At 33.4% G+C, this 12558-nt stretch overlaps 1 protein-coding gene and 1 long non-coding RNA gene across 4 annotated transcripts; one reads left to right on the top strand and one right to left on the bottom strand.

The window, feature by feature from the left end:
- Positions 1 to 1131: 1131 nt before the first annotated feature.
- On the top strand, positions 1132 to 2787 carry LOC114740299 (uncharacterized). 3 transcript variants are annotated; one of them, XR_003739681.1, is made up of 4 exons: positions 1132 to 1158; positions 1267 to 1346; positions 1455 to 1649; positions 2376 to 2787. It is a non-coding gene; the product is annotated as an uncharacterized LOC114740299 (long non-coding RNA). The 3 variants fall into 3 exon arrangements; XR_003739679.1 differs by lacking the exon at positions 2376 to 2787 and having other exon boundaries at positions 1455 to 1902; XR_003739680.1 differs by lacking the exon at positions 2376 to 2787 and having other exon boundaries at positions 1134 to 1173; positions 1455 to 1902.
- A 4448-nt stretch (positions 2788 to 7235) lies between these two features.
- Positions 7236 to 9468, bottom strand: LOC114740269 (probable 2-oxoglutarate-dependent dioxygenase At5g05600). Its single transcript, XM_028928394.1, has 3 exons — positions 8665 to 9468; positions 8230 to 8560; positions 7236 to 7502 (listed from the first exon to the last, which is right to left on the bottom strand). The coding sequence occupies exons 1-3, from the start codon at positions 9159 to 9161 to the stop codon at positions 7254 to 7256; spliced, it is 1077 nt and encodes a 358-aa protein (XP_028784227.1). The 5' UTR covers positions 9162 to 9468; the 3' UTR covers positions 7236 to 7253.
- Between the last annotated feature and the right edge of the window lie 3090 nt (positions 9469 to 12558).

Genomic DNA, 12558 nt, shown 5'->3' with positions numbered 1-12558 from the left:
CAACTGCCACGCTAAACCCCTGGTTGCAAGAACTGTATAATCAGGTTGATGAAACAATCATCTTGAAACATATAATTTTGATGCACTTGCAGATAGGGTCTTAAACATTATCAGAAGAGCTTCCACAGCATTCTCGGATCTGAGTGCTCACTACAGATAGAGTCAGAAGTCATGGAACAGTTACTTGCAGCTGCATATGTCTCAGAACGGGACATGGAAGTTGAGGATTGGGTGGAGCAAGAGTTCACTGGAGGATTTACAGAGATACAGCAAAGGTACAGCCTCTCTGCTCGTTCTATTGTGAAACTTGCTACATGTCAGGAGCAGGCTCCTGGTGTGAGCCTTCTTCCACAAGGATAATCGTAGACTGAGCCCGTCCAAGAAGCTGTTCTTTCATATTTTAATGTATAATTAGCGTATAGTGCACCTATTTTAGGCTTCCAATCCCCATTGTTTTATTTGGGTTTCTTTGTCTAGGTTAAGATTGTATGATATGTAATCTACAGCTAGTGCTTGCGTGATTACCCTTGCATATTAGTTTTAAAATCAAAATTAGCTGGGGTTGCTTGATGTATTATTAATAAATAAACTGGTGTTTGATCAACAGAGCTTTCTAGTTTTACATTTCGTTATATGAAATATTGAAATTTCACCAAATGGCACCAAGAAAGGAGAAAGTATTTAGAAGGTGGCTTTGGCAACAGTTTATGACATATTTCGTCAGTCAGGCATTTTCTTTTTCCTTGTATGTTAAAAAAGGGAAAAACAAAATCATTGGTTCATACGTTTGCTGCAAATTATTTAATCAACATATGTAGCTTTCTTCTCTCCCTCGAGTAAGGCCCTCGAGATGTGGATGTTGCAGTAATTGTGGGAATTTCTATTATTTTCCAATTTCTAATATATTCGAGCCCAAAAGCGGTCTAATTGTTTCGACCAAAAACTAGATATAAAAGAGAAGAGGAAGTAAAGAAATCCTTATGCCAAGAAACAGCATAGGCATCAATAACAGGGACTGAGTGAGATGCGGAGATCTAGTGGTGTCCGTATTTGACCTGCTCAACCTGCAATTGAGCCTGAGCTCTGAAGGGATCCGGGCATGGCATCCGCTAGTCCGAGCCCACTCAATGATAAAAAGATGGTTAAGGACTTGACCAGGTACCCTCACTTACGGTAACCTTCTCCTTTTCTCTTAAACCATAACTTTCATTGCTTATGTGCTCATTTATTTTAATCTTAATGCATGGCTTAGCTTCTTGTTTTCAGATGTCAACAACTTCGATGCACTCCTGGAAGTTCATAATCTATGTTCTGGATGATGTCAAAAGGAAAAGTTCATGATCCAGGTCAGCAGGTGGCATTTAATCAATTTTTTTTTTAAAAAAATTAAATTCAACCTATTTGTTTCGTCTCAAAACCAGTAAATATGCTCTAACGAATCTCTCGGTGTTTAGGGTCCCCTAGTCTGAGCATTGAAGGTGCGGACCATAGTAAAGCACCGAAAAATTCTTTGTACTGTCCTCCGATGTTAACTGACTGCATGATTACAAGATGGAATATTTACTTCCCAGCAGAAAAAGGGAAGCTTGTGCTTTGCATGGACTTCCAAATGAATCATGGGATGAATCATAGAGGATGGCTTTCATTGGGTACTGTTCATAGTGATTGCTGGGTGCTCTCAATGGCCTTATGGTTTTGTGTCTCACTTAGTTAGAACAACAGGAATGAAATTACCAATAAGAGTTGATTCAGTTGGTAAGAAGTTGACACATAACCCACAAGACCATGAGTTTGAATCCTGCTACCAATGTAAGGATCTGGTTGGTAGGTGATCTGTAAGTATTTCTATAAGCGCTTTTTGAACATGGAAATATGTCTTAACCCTGATGAGTTCTCAAGACCTAACTCAACTAAACTTTTCATAAAAAAAAACACGGATGAAATCAGGACTTTCTTGCTACTGTTACTCCATTATTAACCAAAATGTAAGGAGTATATGCCACTCTTCTTTGGGATTTAGTATTGGTTATTCGTATATCTTCCTTCAGTTACCTTCAAATTTATACATACTAAGAAAAGTGGTTAAATATTAGCTAAAACATTGGAGTTATATTCTTATTAATTGTATTAAATCTTTCCGTCATATTAATTCATGCTTTCCACTACTCTTGCTTGGTAGTTCCTAATGTAGGGTATATATACAAAAAAATTATTTATGCTCTGCGTATCATCCAACCCCTCCCCCCTTGTGGGGAGCAGGGGGTGTTCATCCTCATGATATTAAGCAGAAGGACCGTGTAAAGACTGACGAATTTAACATATTATGCCTTGCAATTTCGACTGAAACACGATTAATCTCTTGTTATGGAATGCAGGCTCACGCTTGGAGCTCCACTTCTCTGCATCCTATGCAGAAGATTAGCCCAGAGCAGAAACAATGGATTGAACCACAAGAATCTGAGACAATTGAATTTGAAAGACTTGTGAATGAAGGGATTCTTAGCCACCATTCAATTATGTTGCAGTGGAAAGAGGGACTTGACATCTCAATCAAAAGCATTGGATTGAATGGAATTACCTTTACTGGTGAAAGAATCGCGGTGGGACATGGCTGATCAGCTCATGAAAACAACCGGTCCTTGCATTCCAAATTCCCCATAGGTTATCCAACAAAGATAAATTCAAGAATCATGATAGGCATCTCTCTCTCTCTGTGTATCTCAAAAGTGGAAAAGCCAGCTAATGACGTTATGTTTTTTATTGAACAGCACCCTAACAAGCAAATATGAAACAACGTACTGATCTTGTCAGGTTCTTTTCTCTGAATTTTGATTAACATCAGATCAACAGTGATTAAGCTTTGAAAAATTGAATGTACCACCCATAACCAATGGATAACGGGGTCGTCCGTAATAATAAGTAATTCTCATAAAAATATATTGTTATTTACAAATTCAGTATTATCAAAACTTATTAAATTGTTATATTCAAATTTGACTTGATCTTTAGTAATTTTAAACTTTTTTTTTCCTTATATTGTCCCATAAACTTAATTATTTGGCTTATAAAAATCTGGTGGGTCAAATCTTGCAATGCCCTTTACATGCGCGTGTATATATCAACGATTGGAGATATTTCTGTGGAAAGAATGATTTTTTCCCCCAGAAAATAAAAAAAAAAGAGTGGCGTAAGAGTGGGTGTTGGTGGAATTGTGGTAAGAGAGGGGGTCGGTGTGATATATCTGGGGGTGCCGACGCTGGGGTGATGGGCAGTGACAGGCTGGGCAATAAAAATTGGAAGGAATTAGAAAGAAATTAAAAACGTGATAATTATAATTCCACAATCAGCGCACGTGTCCTTGGACTCTGCGTGTTCCACACAACACAATGCCAATTCAATTCCCATCACTCTTTTGAAATGCGTCTTCCGACTTCATCCCTTTCACGCCACTCATCTTTCCGGTGATCTGCCTTTAAAAGAGATTTTAAAGTATACAAAATAAAACATGAAGTAGTTTGCCTCAATTTAAAAAAAAAAGATAAATAAAAGTATTTTTGGATGTTTTCAAACACTTATGAGTCACATCCCATCTTGTCTCTAATCCTATTTATAAGATGTTGTGTGATACTTAATATAAGAGCTCATTAACTAATTTAAATAACTTAAAAAAATTAGTTAAGTTAATTATTTATAATAAATAGATGTGATCTTTTTAAAAATATCCTTGCCAAATATATTAGTTTTAACATTTGATGAAATATTTAACATGTATAACTACTATAAGGACTATCTTTAAACAAATAAATAAATATAAGAGACAAAGTAGATTGATATCTTATATTTAACATCAAACTAAAAGTCAAACTAATTCCTATACTACCTGTGATCCTGAATATAAAAACTAGTTGACTAATTTGAGTAAATTAAAGAAATAGGTTAAGTTAGTTATTTGTAATAAATAAGTATTGTCTTTCCTAAAATATCCTTGCTAATCAAGTTTATTAACTAGAACTATCATTATTAGAAGGACTATTTTGAAAAAATGAATAAATATGAGAGATAAAATATATTGGAATTTCATATTTAGAATTAGAATAAAATTCAAATGAGATCTTATATTAAAGATAAAAAATAGTATTAAGAATTAGAGGTAGTATTTGACTAAGTTTAATTACTTTTCTTAGCCCATAAAAAGATTTATATATGAATAGATAGAAGAGGGGTGTGCGTATGCACACACATATACACAAAACAATTAGGAAAATCTATACAAAAAAGTTAGGGATAACTGCAATGAAATTGTAAATAAGAAATATAATTATTAAAAAATGTTAATAACAACAAAACAGCGTGCAATATACTCCTTACTTGTTATTAAAACTTACTAGTAATTACTTTCTTTTCTTAGGGCCTCGTTACAATCCTCCCAAACAATTAAACAAATAAGAGAAAAAACCCAATGATGAATAACTATAGAAACATATTATCCAGATTAGGAAAATTTTCAACAAAAAAAAATTATAGTTGAATTTTCAAAATTTGAAAAGGTCACCTAAATTTGCAAAGTTTTAAATCAGTCATAATGACAAAATTAAAATTTTAAAATGTTGATAAATTAATAATATTATTCTTTAATTTTGAAAAAAGAAACCTCAAGTCATCTTCATAGACCGATAAATATTGGTGTTAGAGTTCTAACTCTAGCGGGCCACAATCTTTTTTATTCAATTTTTAATCTTTTTTATTCAATTTTTTAAATATTGATAACGCGATTGACAACTATTATAACAATATTCACTTTATGTGATATGTTTTTAAACTTAAAAAAATTAAATTAGTGAATGCCTAACCTTAGCTATTAGGCCTAACAAAGCTTAAATATGATCCCGAAATACCATACCTCTCTCACACACACAATGAATTAGACAAGAGCATGGTTTTTTTTTTTGGGGGGGGGGGGAGGTTTAATTAATTTCACATATAGACAATAACAGAAATTAGGCTTTGTGAATCAACGTCTCAATCAGGGAGTGATAATATCGGAAGGCTCTACATTTTTTTTTTTTTGTGAATATAGATTATTCATAGGGCTCTTTTCAGGTCTCACTGGCAAATCTCCCATCAAACGACAAGCATCACCCCTTTCTACTTCATAACCTTCACCTTTCATATTTACATTCATAGCTTTTCCAATTATAAATCTCATTCCACCAACATCGCTATCCCATCCCCATCACCACGCCTTTCAATTTCATATGTCTTTTTATTTTTAATTCTTTTTTAAAAACTGTTCATACAAGTGGAGCCTATCCACATCCACAAATTAAAAAAAAAAAAAGAGCAAACAAACAAATATTAATGTAAAAAATTTGCTTTAATTACGTTCGTTGGATTATTTATTATACTCATGTTATGTGATTGTGATTACGATGTCAAACTACCATTCAGATTCAGATGTCGCCGGAAATTTGAATAAAGAAGAGTTTCAAACCAACTAAACTACCATACGTGTCAATTATTGAGCAATTCAAATGCTTATCCAATTAATAAATACTACTCCTCCTGTCCTTAATGTAAGACCCATAACTAATTTGTTAATTATAAGAAAAGTGACACATTTTTCCTAAAACACCATAATCATCTTTTTTAATACTCATCTCCCTCTTCTATTTGATTATGGTGAGGGAGTGTTTATAGGGGTAATTTAGAGAAAATTGATAAATATGATAAATGGGTCTTATATTTAGGACCAAAACCAACTCAAGAATTGGGTCTTATATTAAAGACCGGAGGAGTAGTAAGCTCTGAATTAGTTGTAATGTGACTCACAACTTCCACTATGAGACAAGAGCTAGTGATTTGCCTTTGCCTTTTGAATTGATTGGAGGACAAGTCACTAATTAAAAGCCGCACAGTAACAGTCACGTGCGTGATATAATGAAATTATTAATTAAATGATCCTTTGATTGAACATGCATGTTATTTAATTAATACTGACATCAATCTTTTTTCCTTTCTCTCTCTTATTAACAAATCCTAATAAACAGTTGATATTATTGACTTAGTTAAACCATGATTATTGTTTATAAATTATAAATATGTCATCAACGCACACTTGTTTCGACAGGTATACACTTCACTTTTCAATAATACTTTTCTGATCATTTTTATAGGACGGAGAGAAGAAAATTTTTGATTTTATTTATAGGATAGATAGAGAAAAATTTTATATGAGTGTATAATTTTACTCTTTATTTATTATTATGTTCACTTTATTCTCACGAAATATATTATATATTAAATATGAACAAAGTTAAAAAGTTATTGAATTTTAAATGTAAGTTAATGAAGTTTAAGTTTTTTATTAATCTATGTGAAACATGTTAGAAGTGACTTATAAATAAGATCGGAGAAATATAATCCTATTCATATATACACTATACAAATACATATATTGCATGCTTATCCTCCAGATCGTGACGTTTCGTAATATTTATTGAGTTCGATACTGCAGATGATGATTGATTAATCACATAATAAAATATGATATATATGTGTCAATGTGTGTGTGTGTTCACACACTCACACCCTTGAGAAATATGATATACTTTTGACCCAAAAAATGTTCTCTCTCTCCCTTGGGAGGGTAAAATTTGTGTCTGTATAAAGAAATTATTGGCACTTTGATCCTTTGAAATTATAGAGGGATTCAAACGTCATTCTATTGTGAAATTGTTGTGCTGTTTGGTAATGAGCTGTTTGTTGGAGATTGATTTGTAATTTGGATTTAATTCTTATATGTCATAATCATAATAATTTTTGTTACTCATGCCCGTGATGATCCATCATCAATTTTAATGCCATATAATTAGTTGTTCTTTGAACCTGAAAGAGCAATATATAAAGCTAATTGCCATGTTTAATTAACAGGAAATTATATATATAACCATGCGTTAGAGCTGTGTGGGGACAAAAACCACGATACCTTTATTAAAATAATAGGCGGTGTCCATATAATTAAATTCTTCCCTGTACAAACCAGAGCGGAAAAGAAGAGACTGCACTTGAAAATAAAATCTAAATTAAATATGACCTGTGAATAATATTCTGCTAACCTTAATTATGTGCATTTTATGATCAAAGAAAAATATCACTGTGGGTGAATTAATACAAAATGCAAGGGACTTTCGCTTGAGATGGGATCTAGAATATTTAAAAAGCATAATAATTATGATTATGATTATGATTATTAATCACCTCGGTGATTTTAAGGAATCAACATGAGATTTTCCACGAGGTCCCATCAACCTGATGAATAGTCTGTACTCATCGAAGGTCATCGGCTGGTAGAGCGGCGGTTGCTCCGGCGTCACCAGCTCCTTCGCCGGCTCTATCGGTATGTCGCTCTTCGGGTTGTAGAAGAACGCCAGCGACACCCTCTCCTTGTCTGAATTCACAATCACTCTGTGTTCCACGCTCTTGTATATCGCATTGCTCAGAACCTGCAGCAAAATTTTCCAGCACAAACCAAAAAAGCAAACGCTCATTATTATCCAATATAAAACTATGAATAATGATGTGATGGGACCTATTCTTATGGAAAGTGTCGAGCCTACAATGTTATCCTCCTAGGAAAAAGAATGTGTATATATCTCCTTTTTTCCGCTTGTGTGGGCTGATTTGTCTACTTTAAAACATTCTAATAATATACCGACATGCCTCCAGGTGTAAGCAGACTAATCAACTACAGAAACATTGGTATTCTCATCTTATCAGAAAAACATGCTTAATTTACGTCAGATAATCTGAGAAAGTAATTAATGTTGTCCGATATATTTAACATGTGCAAATGCGACTTCATGGAGAGGCTAGCTACATAAATTGATCCAACAAATAAACTTTGACGAGAAGCAAGCCAATAAGTGGATATCAGAACGTTGACCCCTCCACATTGTGTCCCCTCCATGTGACGAGTGAGATGTACTTACGCCATGAATCCTCACCAAACGTTCAATTCAATATATCTATCCAGATAAAATAGCTTGGTATTGTACTTTGACCAGGTCGAGCTTTTTCCCATTAATTGGTTTTATTTATTTTTCGCTTCGCCGTGTCTGTTAAAGTAACTCTTCTATTACCCCTCACGAGCTCACATTCTCATAAATCCAAACGACAAAAAGGAGTGGATCTTTCTGTTTTTGTGCAGTAAAAATGTGATGCGGGGCATACCTGTATTTGGTCGCCAATATTGACGATAAAGGCGTGAGGAGCAGGCTTGACGGTGATCCATGCGTCGGATTTGCGAACTTGAAGGCCGGGAACCTCGGCGTCTGGCAGCAGCAGAGTCATTCCTCCGGGATCGGAGTGAGAGGAGAGGCCGAGGGTGAGGTCCGGCTTGGGACATCTTGGGTAGAAATTGACCCTCAGACACGCTCCTACGTCGTATCCCCCGAAAGCATTCTGCAGAAAATCCTCCTCCAACCCAAGGTTGACCGACAGAACCTTCATCAACCTCTCACACAGCTTCACCACTTCCCTCCCATACTCATCAAACACTTCCCTGCACCGCCGTGGAAATTAAAACACGTCATCGTCCTCTAGTATATTTAATTTACAGACACAAGTACTGATTATTCTGATCATATCGTTGCCTCCTAAAGTTACCTGCAAGAAGGAGGCAGAGCAGGCCACTTGTTATAATCCTTGAGCGCTAAGGGAAGGTAGTGAAGGAAATAATAATCGCTCCAATCCAGAATAGCTCCCTTTTCAACTCCGAGCCTGCTTCCATATCCCTCGTAAGTCTTGGGCGAGTTACCATATTGCTGCTTAATCTCCATGGGAAGATGAAAGAACTGGCGCCACGTCTCTCGAGCCTTGTCCATGAGCTCAGGGCTAACCCCATGGTTCACAATCTGGAAGAACCCCCAGTCGCGGCAGGCCTGAGAGATTTGGCCCAGCGTGGAGGCTCGAGCGTCGGGGTCGTCGCCGTAGAGAGACCGGAGGTCGATGATGGGGATGTTGGACAGAGAAGAAGGGGAAAAAGAAGGCCTATCAGAAGGAGGCTTGATGTATCTATCAGGGATTGAATCGAAGCACGTATCGGATAAGGACTGAACGCGAACGATTGGCTCGGGCCAATCCTGTGGGCTATTTTGCGACATTGTTGTAAGTTGAGATCGATATGGGTTATAATTACTACTACTCCTCCAACTATAAACAGTACTGTCTATAATTAAGGCTAGCTAGCTCTCGAAGGTCGATAGGTTTCATATGTGATCCAATATGTGATGAAGCAAGCTGGTTGGTGAATATTAAGTTGAAGTCAGTGATGGATAGAAAGGGGTGAGAGGAGGGTGGGATGTTAAATGGAAGGGAAAGGTTGGAATGAAATGGACGTGAAATAAAACGTGTATTTTGTGGCATATTTACTAACATATTGGTGTGTGAATGGTAAGCAACTTTCACTCACAGAAACAGAGAAATACATTAAAGAAGAGCAGTGGGGTAGGTCGCATTCTTTTCTGCAGAAAGAAAAAAGAGAAAGGGGAGTTTCATAATTTTATTATGTTGACTACACGTTAATTTCTTTTGTGTGTACATGCATATATATAATATTATATTATGTGTATATATATTATTTTATTCTTGCAAATAGGCATATGATCAAGAAGCGTTTTGTTTGAAACTTGTAATCTAAGAATATAATATAAAATAATAAGTAGATGAGAAGGATACGTACCTGAACGGATAGTGAGACAAATTGGTTGGTTCAGAGAAATACAAAAATAATATTATCTTCTGTCTTTAATATAAGAGCTAGTTGACTAATTTAAATAGATTTAAAAAATCTATTAAGTTAGTTATTTGTAATAAATATATGTTATTTTTTCTAAAATATCTTCAATAATAAATGTGTTATCTTTTCTAAAATACCCTTACTAATCATGTATATTAGTTAGAGCTATTATTTGATGGAATATTTAACATGTAGAACTACTACAAGGACTACTTTGAAAAAAAAATTAATAAATATGAGAGACAAAGTGAATTAGGATCTTATATTTAAGACCAAATTGAAAGTCAAACTAACTATTATATTAAGGACCGGAGGTAATATAAGGATACCTTATTATTATTATTATTATCATTCATCATTATTTTGTAAATTATGAGTCGATTCTCTACCAATTAAATCAACTCTGGTTGGCTATAAGAATTAAAATTGAGAGGGATAAATAAGAATGTGATATAAAGATGGAGAGTGCATAAATTTTTTCAAGACATGCATGTACAGTGCTTAATAAAAATTGAAAAGAAGGAAGGGTGGTCCTGTGGCTATGACGGCTAGGAGGGGAAAAGGGATGAGAGAGATTCCGGCGCCGTGAGCAGTTGGGATGGAGGTGGCTTTGTGGTGCCGCAGTTATACATTATCGTCTCACACCCATTGGTGGACAGTGGACACACCATTGTCAATGTTCCCATTTGGGACCACCAAGCGTTGTGTGTTTTTTTCTGAATCTTCTTAATTAATTAAGCCATGTACTCTCTAAAATACTGATAATCACGTCCGAATTCAAAGTATTACTAGTGTGTGTGTGTGTGTTTGTGTTCTAGAAAATTCGCGCAGAATCTCTAGAATGAAACGAATCTTTGCAAACTAAACGCATACTAAATTTTCATGTGCTCTCATTACTGTTCTTTGTTATATTCTCGTTAATTTTCTACGAAAGTATAATTATAAATATTTAAATACTACTCCAATTGCATGGATAAATAAGAGGACTGATTAATCTTGAGAAAAATTCAACATACAATAACAACCATAATATATGAGAAGAAGAACAAGATGTAGTATTGAGAGTCATTATTCGTAATACAATAGATTAATTCTTCTTTTCATTCATAATTAGGTTAATCATTAGTTACTATTAATTTTTTTAATGGCTTTTAAAAAATATTACTAGTATTATCATGTAATTACTAACATATGCACTCTTACTCGTAATGCTTCATTCAAATCATTATCAAAATCATTTCATTATGGGCGAGATGGATGAGGTGGAGAATTTTAACGAAATTGTTAAAAGGGATAGTAAAGTTTAGAAGTTGTTCATTCTAAGATGAATTTTTATTGGACAGATGCCACACAATATTATTGGAAAAATCAGGCTTGGTTGCATTGATTTAAAAACTCATTTAAAGGATAAATAAGTTTGGGTGTAGCATTTTAGGAAATAATTCTCACCATATAACACTTGAGAATTTATTTTTTTATTGTTTATAGGGAATTAGTTTTTTTTTTTTAAACCAGCAAGTTAGTAATTTTCCATGAGTTTAATATACTATTCTTCCCATCCTTGATATAAAAGCCACTTAGCAAATTCAGGTAGATTGAAATAGTTAAATAAATTAATTAATTATTATAATAAATGTGATCTAATTTTTTTAAAAATATTTATGTTTTTTGGCCAGCTTTTAAAAATATTTATACTTAACATTAGATTATATATTAATTTATAAGTTATGTAAATTAATTTGAAAACAAATGATAAATATGAGAAGTAAGATGAACTGGGAAGTGATTTTTTTCTCTCTCTTAAAAAAAAATGATTGTGTATTAAAATACCACTTGGTTATAAATATTGAAAAAATAAGGTTTGCTTTTCGACGCTTTTCAGACATTTACTTTTGTTGGTCGGGTTAAAACGACCTCCACTAATATGCACCACACAAAGCCACAAAGCATCGTTCATCTCGATCCGTACAATAATGAACATATTTTATTTACAGATTTCACTATGGTTTGCATGGAGAGAAATGATTAAAAGTTAAAGTCTATCTAATACTTTAAAATTTTTTTAAGCGTATTTAGCATATTAAATCATATTTTAATATATTTAATATTTTAAAATATTTTTTATATGCGTCTAACTTTTTAAATTACTCTCATATTTAGAACAGGAAAAATACTTAAATTATTAAATACAAAACTGCACTAAAAAATACTTTATGAAATGTTACTGTCAGTGCTTAATATAATAATTAGTTAACTAATTTGAGTATATTCAAAAAGTTTGTTGCGTTAGTTATTCATAATAATCGAGTGTTATTTTTTATAAAATATTATTGTTAATCATGTATTAGTTAAAATTATTATTTTATTGAACTTTTAATCTACGCAACTACTATAAGAACTATTTAAAAAATAAATAAATATCAGAAATAAAATAAATTAAAATTTATATTTAAGATTAAACTAAAAACTAAACAAACTCTTGTATTAATGATTAAGTAATATTAGATGTATATAAAAAATATTCTAAAATGCTGGAGGGGGCTTCACAATGATTGACAAAAGTGAACGTTAAATAATATTTTATATTTTTATTGCATGTGCTTCGTATGATAGATAGCCTATGAGATGGGTCCCTCGCTGAATTTTCAGGGGAAAACGTGTTCAAAGCAAAGATAATCTCTTAATCTTAATTAACATCGTCTTTTGTGTACATTAGAAGAAGAAAAATAGAAAGTCACTTTTTATTTTTCTTCTGATATGGA

This window comes from Neltuma alba, unplaced genomic scaffold (genome assembly GCF_004799145.2).
Source record: "Neltuma alba isolate B1F8T4 unplaced genomic scaffold, ASM479914v2 tig00000537_pilon, whole genome shotgun sequence".
Classification (NCBI taxonomy): domain Eukaryota; kingdom Viridiplantae; phylum Streptophyta; class Magnoliopsida; order Fabales; family Fabaceae; genus Neltuma; species Neltuma alba.
This window is presented reverse-complemented; position numbering and strand designations above follow the sequence as displayed.

What these genes read in the sequence shown, in the direction of transcription:
- LOC114740269 (XM_028928394.1), bottom strand. Translation starts at nt 9,161, where the DNA reads ATGTCGCAAAATAGCCCACAGGATTGGCCCGAGCCAATCGTTCGCGTT. An exon ending in GCTCTGCCTCCTTCTTGCAG is followed by an intron (nt 8,561 to 8,664) that starts GTAACTTTAGGA and finishes ACGGCGGTGCAG; the next exon opens with GGAAGTGTTTGATGAGTATG. An exon ending in ATATTGGCGACCAAATACAG is followed by an intron (nt 7,503 to 8,229) that starts GTATGCCCCGCA and finishes ATTTTGCTGCAG; the next exon opens with GTTCTGAGCAATGCGATATA.